A 16,275-nucleotide genomic window follows, 5' to 3' on the forward strand; every position below is an offset into this window, starting at 1 on the left:
ATGAAATGCAGAAAATATACAGCTAGAAATGTTATGAATGCAACATTGTATAGAGTATGAAGAACACATTATTAATGCAACACTATGAATAACTGTTAAATAATTCGTTTCCATCAAGAAACTGATATTGTGTAAATAGAAAAGACAGTAAGGAGAAAACAAGGAAATCACTTGTTTGTATAATGGATAATGTAATATTCCAATGATCAAATGGTCAAATAGATATGAAAGTTAATTACCACTGTGGTATACTGATTGCTTATTAACTTAAGAACATTGATGTGATGAATTCTCACGATATTCAGAAAACGAGCTCATTCCTTGACACCTAATTTCGAAGATTGACAAACTGTTTACACTAGATGGATGTTTATAGGTACCAATCAAATTAACTTTCTTGGTACTATTTATAGCTGATAGAGCTCTACGATCTTCAACATATCAAAAGGTTTGAGACCATGATGAATCACAGACCAAAACTATTCATAAAATGTGTTCCTTTCTAAACATTTTATGTTTGAAAGATCATTTTCAGTATCTTATATGAATCTTTTATAAATCCAATTCACAAATTATTCAGTAAGAGCATTTATTTGATTTTGAATATACCATTTTACAGCTGATTCATCTGGATAGTAAAGACAGATGAATTTTAGATCATGAAAGGAAAAGAAACAGGAACTCAATTGAATTTATAACAGCTTAATCTGATTTTCAAGTTGGATATGAGTTAAATTTGAAAGAACTTGAGTTGAATCGTAAGAGTTTAGCTGGGTTGAATTTAAAAGAATACAGTTACAGAGTTAAGTTGAATTTGAAAAAATTGCATTGAACTGGGTCGAATTCCTAAAGAATTTAGTTGTACAACAAGACTTCTGTTGAACTTGGTTGAATCTTAAAAACTACAGTTCAGTTGATCAAGAGTTCCGTTGAACAGGATTGAATTTTGAAATGCAAGTGATTGATGGCTATCTTCCTGGTTAACCACCTCTATATCTCCATTTAATCTAGTTTTATTAGCACTGTTATGATTCTCTAAGGACCTCCAGACTGATATTGCTGGTCAATATAATGGCTATTTGTACTCTGGTATTGGTTGTTTCATATTTTCCTTGGGAATATTCAGATGGATTTCAATGTCTTATAATTTCATTACGGCTGGGTGTCAGACGGCTATTATTATATCTCAACCTTTCCAAAATGTCTAGTTTGAACATGACAATCATGAATAAATAATGTACAGAAATTATTTTCCTAGGTAATATGTGAGAAAAAATTATTAATCCAAATGACACAACATAACATATGGAATGTAGAGAAGAGAAGCCTATTACTCATTTGAGTTGAGACACAAAATTATTGGCTTACAAGATAAATCTTAGTCTTAAAACAATGGACAAATCTATCAAGATATGCACTATGAAAATGGTTTAGTAAATAAGGACTCACAAGATGACAAATCAGATCATCCTCTCCAAGCTATGTCTGTCATTGTTTGTCTCATATATATGTGTAGGACTAAAAATGTATGAAACCATTGACAAAAAAATTTTGCAGTAAAATCTTGCTCGATAATGTCTGAAACGCTAAAAAAAGATAGAACCATTTGTATATTGATTTTGAAACAATTACACAAAATTAAATTTTCTAAACCATTCAAATGACAACTTTGTAATGTTTTTATACTAGAAAGGAAACTTTGCTTTAATGATCAGAACAGACAAGAAAAATGTGCACAATTCAATTAGATCTAGATTAGAGCTTCACATAAAGTCAAGTAAATCAATATTAAATCAAAGAGTATTGATGCAGGAGTCAAAATAAATTATATTACTCAACTCAATATCAACATTTCAGAAACACATGACATGGGTCTTATAACAATACTGTATAATATTTGTGTAAAACAATACAAAACTCATTTAAACATTAGTTCAGTTCAATATAAAAAAAAAAAGCAACATCAAAAAGTAAAAAAAACCAAGTACTAATGATCCAAACTAAACCAGAAATCCAAAGTTTGGCAATACAGCTAATGAACATTTTAAATAAGGGTGTATATCAATTATAGATGAGAAAGTATGTCATTAAAAATACCAATTAAATCCCTTATTGGTAAAAATTTTAAGGGTGAATATTTTTACACAGTAGGCTACATTAGTATTTGTATTTAGTCAACTTTTGACAAGAAGAGATAACTAACCTCAATAAATGATGGTTTGGATTGCAGATTAGGTTTAAGTTGTAGATCTTGTGGGAAAAGAATATGTAAATAGACATGTCAAATCATATGTTTGTTATAGACAAAAAGACATAATAACAAAAAATGTCAATATTACCAAGAGCCCAAGAGCAAGGACTATCAATTTACTTTTGAAATAAATTCCGATGATGTTTGAGAACTATTTTTTATCAATGCCTAAGAAGCTTAGATGAAAATGTTTTGATTACTAAAATTTTAAAGCTGTTTTCATAACATGACATCTTATATACTATTCTGTGTTTTCTTTCCCCAAAAATTATCAAACCAATACTATCTGTTCAAGCAGAGAAATGATGCATGGTCTGGTCCAATTTATATCATTCCAGGGTCATTCTTCAAGAGCCCCACGTGATATTTATAAAATATTCTTTAAACAAATGCCTCTTTAAATAAAATGTATTACATCCCCTAAACCCTTGTTTCAAGTTCATATAAGCAAAACTATATTTTAAATCAGTAAATGCATTTGCGATTTTAAATAGCAAGCAGAGGAAAGATCATTGCCTCATTGATTGTGTAAATATCTTAAGGAGTTGAGGTACATAGAAAATGAAAGAAAAGTCTCCCAACTCAGCATGAAACAAGAAAGTGTAACGTGTAGTAATCCATCTTTAAAGACAGCTAGTGTTATTTAATAGAACGTATTGCAGTAGAAACTCTAGTAGTCAATGATGCATTAACAATAAAATCTTTTAATATTGATTTTCAATAATCACTTCCAAACTTTCTTTTAACCAACGGAGACTTTTAATGACAAAAGAAAAAATATATTCCAATAATTCAATAACATTCAAGATAATTAAATTGCCTTTAGTTAACTTTTAGAATCAATATGAGAACTTTTACCTCATTAAGGAAAAGATTTATCACTGTGCCAATAAATAATTAAATTTCCTCTAATTTACAATTCAAGTTTACAGTAAGCCTGACTAGTCATTAGAAACCTGTATATATATATATATATAATACTACTGATTCTATGATAGAATATAATCATCTATAGAATTCCTAAAACCATTTGTAAAGAAGAGTTCCTGGAACTCCAATTGAGACATGAACTTTAAGGAAGCTAGTGATCTCTCAGCTCCCCAACAAAAGACAAATGGATCATCTTGTGATTTAAAAATCTGAATGAAGGACTGGCCGTGCAGGTCTGAAATTGCACTGTTTTGACACTGCAATTTGACACCAACAGTTGGCACAAGCTATCGTCTGTCAGAGATTTAGTCCACAATGACTTGAAACAAAAAAAACAACACTTCTTGCAATATGACAGATAAATCAGACTTATCAAAATGTTCACAAATTGATAACTGAAGTTCTGAGAAAAAGTATACACTAGAGCCACTCGTGGCACAGAGTGGGACTTTGCAAATGTAGCAAATTGCAAAAGACTCTGAAAAAATCAACCTTCTACGATAATTACATCACGCGCAAGAGCAGTCTAAAGTTGAGAAGAATTCTTTGGAAGATGGTTATAACGGAAGTAGACAGACCTCACAAATGAAAGTATCAGAAGATAGCCAAGGTCAATGACATTTGACATTGAAAGGGAGAGGGTCAACAAAGGTTAAGGTTACGAGATACAAGTCATCAAAATTTTTAAATATATACGGCTATAAAACCGGAAGTTGAGATAGGACAGCAAATATAAAAGTATAAATAGATACCCAATGTGAATGACCTTTGATCCTACAAAAATCAGGGTCAAAAAAGGTCAAGGTCAAAAATTGAAAATTTAGAATTTTCAAAACCTGTTCCTTTTTTTGAACTATAAAGCTGAAACAATCGAACTTCTAAGACAACGTGGCTCAACGGATGAAGTAATTGTATGCAAAGTTCCATTTTGAACAGTGTGCAAAGTTCNCTTTTTGAACAAATGTATCCTATGCGAGTTATGCCCCCTTTCCCAAAATGTAAACAATTAGTAATTCAACCCGGATGTGCCACGCCCACCTCAACTTTTTTGTCATAGGTTAATTTATATTCAAATTGTCTTGTTGTGTTCCAAGTTTCAATGTTCTACATAAAATAGGTCATAAGATATATACACACCAAGCTCAAAGAAACAGAAATATTGTAAAAAAAAACTCAAATTTGGATAATTCACGAATTTCAATTTTGCTTTAAAAAAAACGATTGTTATAAAGCACTTGAAAGAGCATGAAAAGCACATTAAGAATCCGAAAAAATTAACCCTCTAGGTTAATTAGGTCATGTGCTAGAGCAGTCCAAAGTTGCGAATTTGGCTGTTTTCGGACAGCTATAAAACCGGAAGTACATGTCGGAGGTCAAATGTCAAAGTATTAACAGATAGCTAAGGTCAATGACCTTTGACCTTATGAAGGTCAAGGTCATCAAAGTTCAAGATCACGAGATATGACCCTTCAAACTTTGAAAAAATTCAACTGGATGTTGCAAAAAAGCAAAATTGAGAATCGAAAAACGGCTTCCTAATGTCATGTTTTTTTTTTATCTTCTTTCATTTGACACCAAAATCATTTAAATCGGATGAGCCATTATGTCCGAATAAAAATCAAATCATTTCAGAAAAATCAAAATGGCGGCCAAAGATTCATGTTTGTTCAGGATTTTTTTTTCATAACTTTGTCTACCTATCAGCATAAAATTTTTTGTCCTATACCAATTACACCGGAAGATATTCAACCGGAAGTGAACATCGATTTCCTGTTTAAACCGGAAGTGAAATTGAAAATTTCACTGTACCGTTTTGTTTACTTTCTTAAACTGTCTTTGCTCAATTTTTTTCAGATTAATCAGACAAAAAGCAAAAAAAATGAAAAAAATGCAAAATTTGGCAAAAAAAATGTCTGCGACAAATTTTCGAAATTTGAAATTTTGAAACTGCTATTCTTTCAGATTGTAACAGTAGATTCCAAAAATGCAAACCCAAAGAAAATCGACCGAAAAATACGACTTCTAGAGCCGATTATCTATTCTTGCACATATTGAACTGTGGCACTTCCGGTTTTGCAAAAAAGATCCAAAATATATTTATGCACATCGTCGCCTATATCTAAGGTTCGTGAATGTTGAATGGTTGCTGCAACTATTGTAGTCTAAGCTCAGGAAGGTGTGTAAAAATCGAAAAAAAAAAAAAAAAAAAAAAAAAGAATTGACATTCCGATAACAAACTGGGCGCCGTAGCAAAGTCCCACAATTATGTATATTAATTACTACAAACAATATTTTCTGATGCTGGTATATGATGATGATGATTGCTGCTATAAATAACTAACTCACCTAGCAGTGGATCCACCACTTCCTTCAGATCTGAGATCTAAATTATCAGCTGACTGTGATGCTACAAAGAAGAGTAATACTTCAGTTATCTCCCATATGCCATAAAGAAGAGTACCTGTCACCATATATGCCCATAATTAAGAGAAATTGTTAATTGTCAGTACAAAAAAGGCAATGGCTAAAGTGCTAAAGGGCACACAAATCTTTCAATTCTATTTTACTAAAATAATTTCATGTCTTTTCCTGAAAAAAATCTTTTGTTCATACAGCAATATTTGTTGAAAAATAAACTCTAAATAAAATCTAAATGAAATGACTATGTGACCCAATAAATATCTGCTTAACCAGCTGACAGACGTCAAGTTATTAAGCTACTTGTATATTTATTTAATATATTGAAGTGATTTTTTTAACAGAAACAAAATTACGTCTGTCAAAGTAAAACATTTAACTAAGTACATCTCTACCTCCAGTCAAAGCTTCAAATCAGAAGACTCATGTCCCCTTATCAGAAAATAAATTGTACCTCTTAACTTCTTCTGTAACTTAAATGCCCTTAATCTCTTCATTTTAAAAATTGTTTTTCTTAAAACCACAATCCTAATTCACATAACTCATACAATATGACTGTACATAATATATTAGATATACCATTGCTGTTACCTAATCTAAAATCAGATTTGTACCTCACCACCAGTAACATATGTTATACTTTTAAATTAAAATGAATTAATTTCAATAACAAATCCCACATTTTAACGGCCTATTTAATATAATAATGTTAACAAACTTGTGAGAGAAATGACAAAGTATCCCCTATTATTTATCAATTATAAATCAGGTTAGACTAGTTCTCCTAAAAATGTATAAAATTTTCGTCTACCAGGTTTCCACTGTTTAGAATATCAAAATAGTGGACGAAGGACAACAATCATTTATGCCCACTTTAGCATGTAATTGCTTGAATTGGAGGAATATCAAACCTTTCCCAAAAGAGTAGAAAGGCGATAAAAAGGAAAACTTACCAGTTCAATTTCTTCTGAAGAATGATGCAACCAACACTGAAGCCTGAATTTATTTGGTGTTAGCTTCTTGATACACTCAGTTGGTTTTCCAACTCACCCCTGATTATATCTCACACCCAAACACTGTGGGTGAGGACTTCTAATCCAGAGTTGGTTCAATATGTCATTGTTCCCTCAATTGTCCAAACTAGTAACAAACAAGCATAAACTAGAAGGCATATCAAACCAACCCATGATTGCTAAAAGTTTAAAATGTGCTGAGCATAAGTCAGAAGATAATCTACATTTATAACAATGGATTTTCTGTGTTATACTGAGTACTATTCCTTCAGGGATTTAAACAGAAGAGTTTCAATTTTTTATCTAGAAGCTGGGTTTTACATGGCTGTGGAATGGTATGTATTATGTATTTACAAGGAAAGGAATTTTTATTCACAACTGCAATAAGAGTCAGAATCTGAGTTTGAAATAAGTATATATCACCCAAAATAGCTCCATTTTAGAAAATATTTTTGAAAATTCATTAAGGAAAATAGGGAAATACTAAAAATATAATTGAAGCAATATTTAGATTGACAAGTTGACTCTAAATAGTACTATGTATTTCAGAGACAGACCACCAAGTAGATACATATTATTCAATTTTGTATTACTAGATTTAGATCTTTGAAAACAGTAAATTTTGTAAAGTATTAGATAATTATGGAATAAGGTGTAACTTCCAGCAACTTGACATTATGACAATAGATAAATGTCCATCAGGTGGGTATTTTCACTCAAACTACCTTATCATCTTTATAAACTTTGTTGAGCCAATGAAATTCATGTCTTTCGATTGGCTGAAATTTTCAATGTCTAGAAGTCTTATATAAGATGGTGACCATCTTCATAATAGCTCCACGCTTGAATATTTTAACACAGATTAGAGACAACAATTAGTGGTTTATTCTGTCAAAAAAAGGATGGTATGGAGCTGATCTCTACAAGAAAATTGTCGCTTTTTGGAAAAAAAACCTCAAGGAAGAAGAATATTGTGCTTCTTCTGACTCTCTGCAGACAGCATTGAGAGACTGGATGTTTCTATCTAAAGTCTAAGCAAGATTTAGATCCTTAATCCCACTCACTCAAAACTGACTAATATAATGCCAAACTTTAAAGATACTCTAGACCAACTAGATAAACTTCAAATAAACTTTGAAAAAGACCAACAATTGAATATGAAAGGATATATTTGCTGTGTCATCTGAGTACAGCTTTAATAATTTTTAGCATGAATAGAAAAGGTTTACTACTTGATAAAGGCAGTGCTAAAATTACACTACATATATCACACTTCAGTTTTTCAATGGGACTGGCCTGTGATTTAATTAAACTTTTTTCTCTTCACTTCAATGAACCTGATCAATTTCAGATTTCCAAATGCTGAGGTTTCGTACAAACTAGAAACATTGGTAATAAAATAGATTTATTTGTTCATTTCTTCACTTTTTCAAGAAATGAATGCATGAGACCATTGATTTCTTTTGAAAAGTTTGGGATCAGATTTGAATAAGATGATTTAAATGTCACACTCTGGTTTATGTCTGAAGATAAATTATTTTTAAGCATTTGACCATCTTCACCCACCACAATAGAATTATCAGTTTTAATGCCATGACCTTCAATATATTCTTTAGCAATATCTTTCTGAATAAAATTATCATCTTCACTATATATTATCATTCTTGGTATTTTCTTTATAACAGATGCTTTGATATTTCCACGAACTTCTCGAAAGTCAACTTCACTTGCCGTAAAACAAAACACAATAAATTCTTTAATAGTCATATAGTCCATCTTCATATTTGACTTCAAGCCATATAACAATGGTCTAGCTAAAAATCTCAGTGTTTTATAGTCACATAATGATGGCAAGATATCGTACAAGTTAGGAGAATGTCCAAGAAGGTTAAACATTTTGTGTGGCCAAGGATTGATTAATACCAAAGATTTTACGTTCAAATCACTTTGCTTGAAAGTAGCTAGTCTCATAGCAACATCAGCTGATGCACCCAAAGCAATCAGCAAGTCTATATTCTTGATGCTTAAATTTCTCATTAGTCCTAACATCAATTCTCTTTTCTCATCAGCTGAATGCGTAAAGTAAGAATTTCCACTCTTGTCAACTCCTTTTGTAATTCCAAAACCTGGAAAATTAGGGGCAATAACTCTATATCCCTTCAATTCCAATGGTTGTAATAGTGGCATGACATCATCATGGACTCCTGGAGTATCGTGTAGAGCCAATACTACTTTTTGAGATTCAGACATATGAGAACTCAAATTATTGATGTTTTTCACAGTGTCATAATAACCAACATCCATTGGGACACCATTCGGTATGTCTTCCCATCTACCGACACTAGAATTTATAACTAAATATTGAATTTCTCCTGTTTTGTCTTTAAAATGTGAAGTTGAACTTCTGCCCTTCGTTTTGGTAATGAACGTTCGACATTTATTTGCCCGTTTTATAACTGTTATCTTTAGAAAATGCTTCCATACTGTCACTGATGAAGTAAACAAAGGTAACTGGAACTTTTTGAGGGAAAACATTATTCCAATCCCTGAAAGAAAAAAAAAAAATAGTCTCTATAACAAATGTCAATCAATTAAAAAATCAAATTTGAAATTTGTATTATGAAAGGAAACAGCTAAAAATCTAGAGGTCAGGGAGTAGCAAAGGAAAAAGCCAAAGCAGAATGGGGCTAAAAATGAGGTGCCTCTCTACTAAAGTCTAAGGGGTGAAGCCAACGGATTTGAGATGGCCTGAGTAGACTGAAAAATCTGTCTCTATTCTAGCCTCTGATAGCTATCAGCAAAACCCTGGGATATTGGAAAGATGAATATTTTTGTAGTTCAGTCATCTTATTATTTTCTCCCTACACCATTTATATCATTTCCCGGTTCCATCAAAGCTTTTTTTTTGGTGAAACTGATCTAGCATCTGCCATTTAAAACTGCAAAAAGTTCAAAGGTCACAGATTCAAGTGATCCTAACAAAATGAAAGTTACAGTGATACCCAACACTAATTTACAATCATCTTAAATGTTATTCAATAACAATATTATGTTAGAGAAAATGTATGTTTGGAGGTGTGGAAAATCCCTATTTAACAGGGTCTTTTTTCTTCTGATTATACTTCAGCTGACAACTGTCAAAATATCCATCAGAGGCTGGAATAGAGGCAGATGTTTTGGACTAATGGTCAGAGATGTAATATCGACCTTTCGGATTTGTCGGAAGATTACTGACACCATTTTCTCAAAGCATGGTTTACCGGTAACGATTTTTAAGCATTATCTTAACCTAATCCATTTTCGGACATTTACCTCGTAGGATATTATGGACAAATGCTTTGTTAACGGAATCATAGTATTGTCAGAAAGCATATTATGTGTTATCAATACCAAAACATGCAGGCGGGCTTACCTCAAGGCCAAGTACAGGAGAACCAAGGACTAAATTATTGTTACTCAGTATCTTTGGACAGGGCAACGATTTTGTTTATTACTTCCACCTCAAGTGAGGATTCCACAAATTTTTAGTCTGTTTCTACGAAACGAAATATATTGTGTCTTTAGGTTAGTGGGGGAATGCATTTGATTGACAAATTTTATGCTTTGGTAATAAAAAGGATCTTAAAGAATGAAATTATAAAGATGTCAATTCCCGAATTTGAATTTCATACTCATATCATCGTGTCTTTTTAAAAAATCTTACATAAACAATTCCGAATAAATGACTACACGCTCTCATTTCAGGCCGAGTTTAATGAGTAACAGGGTTATTTCTCAATAACTCATAGGCCTACTCATGGACTTGCACTTTGACTTGGATACAATTACAAATTATAGTGAGTTTGAACCCCTGTGCTGCATAAAATTTCCAACACTGACACCTGAAAATCTTTTGACAGTAGGCCTATCTGTAGCCTACATTTTGATCTCGATTAGCAATCCTAGTCCCAGCAACAATTTTCCAATTTATTATAAAATCAATTCAAACGATTATGTCGTATAAGGTGCAATTTCTTATACGGTTTTAATCTGATAACAGGCTACCATAGACATAATTATTTTATAAATAATCTATCACTATTTTTTTTTTCATTCAAATTTTAATGTAGGCAGATGAGAAAGTAGATAGGAATGAATAGAAGTTGTAGAATGTTTTGTCATCTTCGTGTTGGCGTGTACAAAATAAACTGCAGAAGCTTTGGTGTAATTTCACAAGCGTCTTTAGACAGCAATAGAAATAATGGCCATGGATTTGCATTTTTACATATACAACAAAATCAAACTTCAAAGCGTGGGATTCATATGGTGGGAAAGACTCCATTATTTCTTATTAATAACAAGACAAACTTATCAAATCTGAAGCCCCAAATTAGACGTGCATCTTTTATGGAAAACTATATTGAAATTGTAAGCAACAATGCTGTTGTAAAGGGATGCGAGGACTGCCTTTTGTACCTCCATAATTTGACAGGGTTGCCATGGTGGATTGATATAGTTCTTACAGCCTGCATTTTAAACCTAACGTTCAGATTACCTCTGACAATATGTACTATGAAACAGAAAGTGAAACTTCGAACAGTTTATGAAAAACTTATGTCATCTATGCCTCAAATGACAAAGAAGTATAAAATGGAAGTGTTTAAAAAAAAGCTTGGACTACTAGAAGCAAAAAAGTTGATGGTCAACATTGTGAGTAGAGTAGGCTTTCATTGTCATTGTAAATGTGTTCCAGCCAGAGCCCACTCATCTCCCAAGGTTAATCTGATGTGCACATTATATATTTAAATCAATTGTTTCTCTGTCACTCATTTAAAAACAATTTTCTCTTCAGAATAGTATAATCTAACGAAATTTTTCCATATACCTCTGGTTCAGACAAATTGTGACTTTATTAGCTATGAACTTGTAAGTTGACTTGAAATACATGGCAATATTCAATAATGATTAGGCCTATCACAGATCTGGCAGAATTATTCTTAGAGTGTATTTCATATATTGACTGACCTAGGAATTTATTTTTTGTGCAAGAAATTCTTAAAATGCTGCAAATTTATGGGATAAAAAGATGTCTAATATCTCTTTAATTATTAGGTCAAATGTTATGGTCTTAGCTTTGATACTTTATGAACAATTTTGAACTGTTAATTCTGATGTTATTATTTTTTTGTCTGATATATGTTTTCAAAATGAAGATGAGATGATATTATACAATAGACAAATAGTTATAAGATTACATTCTGTTTATTTTGTTAGTATCAAGAGAAGGAAAGAGAATTATTTATTGAACACAATTGTCATCCAAGAAAGGTGACGGTGGCTGAATTATCAACGATACCACTTCTTCTTGGAGTATCGATTGCATTTAGAAATCTTAGTGGAAACTCTGTTAGTTCTTTATTTTCAGGTAAATATAAATCATTTTTATACGCCTGCAAGGAAATGTGGACATATTTTGCTGTCGCCCCTGTCTGTTGGTCCTTCTGTCCATCTATCCACAAGATAGAGGCTACAGTTTTAAACCGATTTGGTATGCATGTCAAGTTCAAATTGGTAATACTCCAATGAACTGTTTCAGAGTTATTGCTCTTAACTAAGTAAAATGCATCGAATTTTTCTTGTAGGCAGAATAGAGTCTACAGTTTTCACCTGATCTTGATAAAACATGGTATTCATGTATATATTGATGAGATCTTGGTCAAGTTTTAAATTGGTAACAATGGGATGAACAGTTTCAGAGTTATTGTCACTATGTGTGCGTCAAAGAGACCTTGATGACATGTTTTTTAGGTTCTGCCTTGACTTTATTATTAAGCCACTAAAGACTTTGTAACCATTTCTGACAGCTGGTAGTGGGTGTATGTTACCTTGCCTAGCAAGCTATCTTTTCTTGGGTTCTAAATTTGATGAATCTGTGTGTCTTATGAGTATGCTGCAACATAAATTTCTGGATTTTGTATTACAATAGTATTGTTACTGTGTCATTGATATTGATCTATAAGGACATATCTTACCTACCTAAAGTTTAACATTTATTGAATATTAATAGCTGAAATGAAATATTTTGTAGCGTCTATAGCAAAGAGTCCAGAATTGATGACTGAAGGTATTTTATGGTTTCCAAATTTAGCAATTCCTGATCCTTATTTTATATTACCAATGTTATTGGGTGTGCAGAGTTTAAGAAGAGATTATGTAGGTTATTTATAAATCATTGAATGAGGCGCATGTGGATTTCACTGAACCTCATTGATCCATTGCGGTCAATATGAGCTGTAGGCTCACTCACTGCAATCTACTTGAATGTCATTAACTTTAATTCATCAGGTCAATGTACAAAAACTTGCAATTTTGTATATTCGTTGAATCAATGGCTGAATTTTTTCACCTTGCTGAAATGTTTTTACCCAAAAATGTTAATTTCACTTTCAAAATGCTTTAGTAGCAGAAGTTGATGTGCTTTACTGGTCAATGTTGATTAGTCATAGGTGAAAGTTATAGGTGAAATAAAGCATTTAAGGTGAGAGTGATGTACAGGTCATTATGATGAGTATCATGTAATATTGTGTGGTATAACATTTCAGGTTTTAAGATCCACAGCTCCTAAAGGAAACAATACTAGTGTTTGGATTAAGTATTTTATGACTGGTTGTAGTGTACTTTTCATGTTCATCGCAACAGTTTGCCCAACGGTAAGAACAGATTGGGAACAGGTGAACATCAAAATAATGTTTTAAATGAAGATGCAAAGTATGTGAAAAAAACAATTTTTATGCCAATGTCTATAAAAAGATTCCTTCATAAACATTATGTGCAAAACCTTTTTTTTTTTTCAGTGTATGGTTCTGTATTGGATTTGTAATGGATTTTTCTCCAATATGATTCGATTAGGATGTAATTTACCACAAGTTAAGAAGTTTTTTAAAGTAGACATACCACTTCAACCATTAAAAACAAATCCATCTATTGCACGTTATGTTAAAGCATTAAATGAAAGAAAAAAGTGATATTGTACAAAAATATTCTTAAATATAATATTAAATTTTTTTCTAAAGAGTTTTTATGTAGACACTTACAAAAGAGTTTCTTCTATAATTGAACAATTTTTCGAAAAATTCAATTGTAGTCTCTCATGTCTGTCAATCCATCCATACATTCTTCGTTCATATTACCCCTAAGGGAGTAATTATAACATTTTGTGGGGGTAATGAGAAGCTTTGTAGTTAAGCATGAAAAAGATTTCAGGGAAAACCTATGAGAAAGGCACAAAATAGTAGGGATTTATAGGTAAAGGGTGGTAATGCAATCTATCAAGGATCCTGAAAGGGGTAATAGAAAGAAAAAGGTTGAAAACCCCCGTTCTCTAGACCAATAAGATATAGATCTTCATTTCATTTGCCTGGCTTGGCTCTAGTATAATATAATAGACCTACTCATGGATGTCTAAAGATAGTCTTCATAATTTATTGCGTCTAAAATTTAATACCACTGACATATCATGGTGTTGAAATGTTTCTATATTGGTTTCAACAACCATTCCTTCTCTCTGTAGTTAAACTCACTTCAGATCAGATTTATTTATTTCTAACTTACATCAAAAAAAAATTACTTCTCCTATAAATGATAATGGAAAACTGATAATAATGTTACAGTGTTAAACCTGTAGATTTGTGATCAATAAGAATGAGAATTATCTCCTAGTTCTTGGTACTTTTATGTTTGTCCCTTTTTCTTTAATTAATCTTTTCATAGATCATTTTTTAAGTTTGAAGATGAAGTTTAATTATCTTCAAAAAAAGTTGAAGCAAACCCGATAAATATGGGTTAATACTGAGCTAAATAAAGGAGTGACGGAAAAATTAAAACCAACTGAAGCTTTGCCATATGACATTGACAATTTAACAAATGGAACCTGTCTCTAAAGTTTTCTTCACCTATAGTAGTTACAGATCATAGCTTTGAATTGAACTTGACACCAAACTGCACAAATCGAAATGTTAATTTCTTGCAAGAAGTGAGTTTAAGTTTGACTAATCAATGTTTAATTGACATAATTGATAAGCAACTGATTAGGAGTAATTAGGCATTGAGATGAACTCATCAAATAACATACACAACTTGTCATATTACAAAGGTCATGTAACGGGACAGGAAAATCTACTCCTTTAAACATTTCCTATTTAAGACAGTATTAACCTTGATTCACATTCGAAAAATTAGTTTCTTCTGATTGATGTTAGAAATTTAACCATGAATATATTTGTAATCATATTAATACTAAGTCTTTTGGTGAATTCTGTGGAATGTAAGAAAAGAAGAAAAAAGGTGAGTTGATTTTTTATTCTTTGATTTTTAAGAGCTCCCAGGTCAACCTCACAACTGACAGAGTCTCAAAAACTGGATTTTCAACAACTGCATTAATTTGGGAGAATATGAGCACACCGGCAACTGACAAATTGCAAAATTAGCAGTCAGAACTGATACCATCCAGTTATTTAGCAAGTGCTTATATATGAGCGATACTGTGACTTTCAAGTAGACCTGATCTCATAGACTGAGTAATCACTAACTCCTAATTGTTTATTCTAAAATTCATGCAATTTTATGATCCTTTATGCTAATTTTGCTAGTTGTTCATGTCAAAATAGAGAACAGAAGTTAATTCAAGTTGAATTTCCAAGTGACAATAATATTTTGTATTTATCGTATTTACATTCTATATATTGTTTTGAGGATGAAAGACTTTCTTGCTTCAAGGTTGTATAAAATTCCATATTGACAGTGTACATTTCTTATTGTCTTGTAGTTTCTAGATTTATATGGTCGCCCAAGACCTGGCTTTCACCCAAGATTTCACCCAAGACCTGGCCCCCATCCACCAATGATAGGAAGTGATATAAAAAGTAAGTGTTGCCTTTCATACTTCTGAAATTGATATTCAAAACTTGTTTTATTACATCAGACTATCATGATATTGCTACGGTGAGTTTTTTTAATACCTTGCTCACTGTTCATGGCAACTGAGCATTTGTTGACATAGAGCTTTTGGAAGTCTGATTGAAAATTGGAATGGTGCAAATGGCACCACCTCTGTCCAATATGTACAGGTTAGTTTTTAAGATATTTTTTGAAATATTCTGATTTATTTGTAGATCCAGATTTGAATAACGTTAGATTTGTAAGTATTTATTGTTTATCTTATTCTGCTGTGATACTTTTACTGTTCTGACCAAAACAATTGGTCAAGTCAAATTCCTAATTTCACATTTTCATAGATGTGAATTTTGCCTAGTGTCAAGAATTAGATCCATTTGTTTTTTTTCATCGTCCTTATCAACCTTTGTCCTTTGGAATTATATTTGTATACAGTTGAATTAAATTATTATGACTTTAGCCATGGAGAGATACAGTAAATGGTAGAAGATATAATAAAGGACCTCCAGGTCATAAATTGGTGCCGTCACTATCAGGTGATAATTCTGGTCAATCATTTAAACCAAGACAAAAACAATCAGCAGAAGTAGCTGTACCATACAGTGGTGAACATATAAGGTAAGTTCATGGTATATGTGAGTTGGTAGAAAGCAGCATGATGTAGGGTCCAAAGGTTTCAAGATTTATTATGATAAGTTTACGATTTGTTCGAGTTATTCTAGGAGTTTTGGT

The 16,275-nt window shown here is 31.9% G+C and overlaps 1 protein-coding gene across 1 annotated transcript; it reads left to right on the forward strand.

Moving 5' to 3' along the window:
* The first annotated feature begins 10,363 nt into the window (after window positions 1-10,363).
* Window positions 10,364-13,664, forward strand: LOTGIDRAFT_229119 (hypothetical protein). The gene is made up of 6 exons (XM_009062014.1): window positions 10,364-10,448; window positions 10,722-11,301; window positions 11,866-12,016; window positions 12,680-12,804; window positions 13,194-13,301; window positions 13,446-13,664. The coding sequence occupies exons 2-6, from the start codon at window positions 10,744-10,746 to the stop codon at window positions 13,614-13,616; spliced, it is 1,113 nt and encodes a 370-aa protein (XP_009060262.1). The 5' UTR covers window positions 10,364-10,448; window positions 10,722-10,743; the 3' UTR covers window positions 13,617-13,664.
* The last annotated feature ends 2,611 nt before the right edge of the window (window positions 13,665-16,275 follow it).

Source organism: Lottia gigantea (genome assembly GCF_000327385.1).
Source record: "Lottia gigantea unplaced genomic scaffold LOTGIsca_5, whole genome shotgun sequence".
NCBI lineage: Eukaryota > Metazoa > Mollusca > Gastropoda > Lottiidae > Lottia > Lottia gigantea.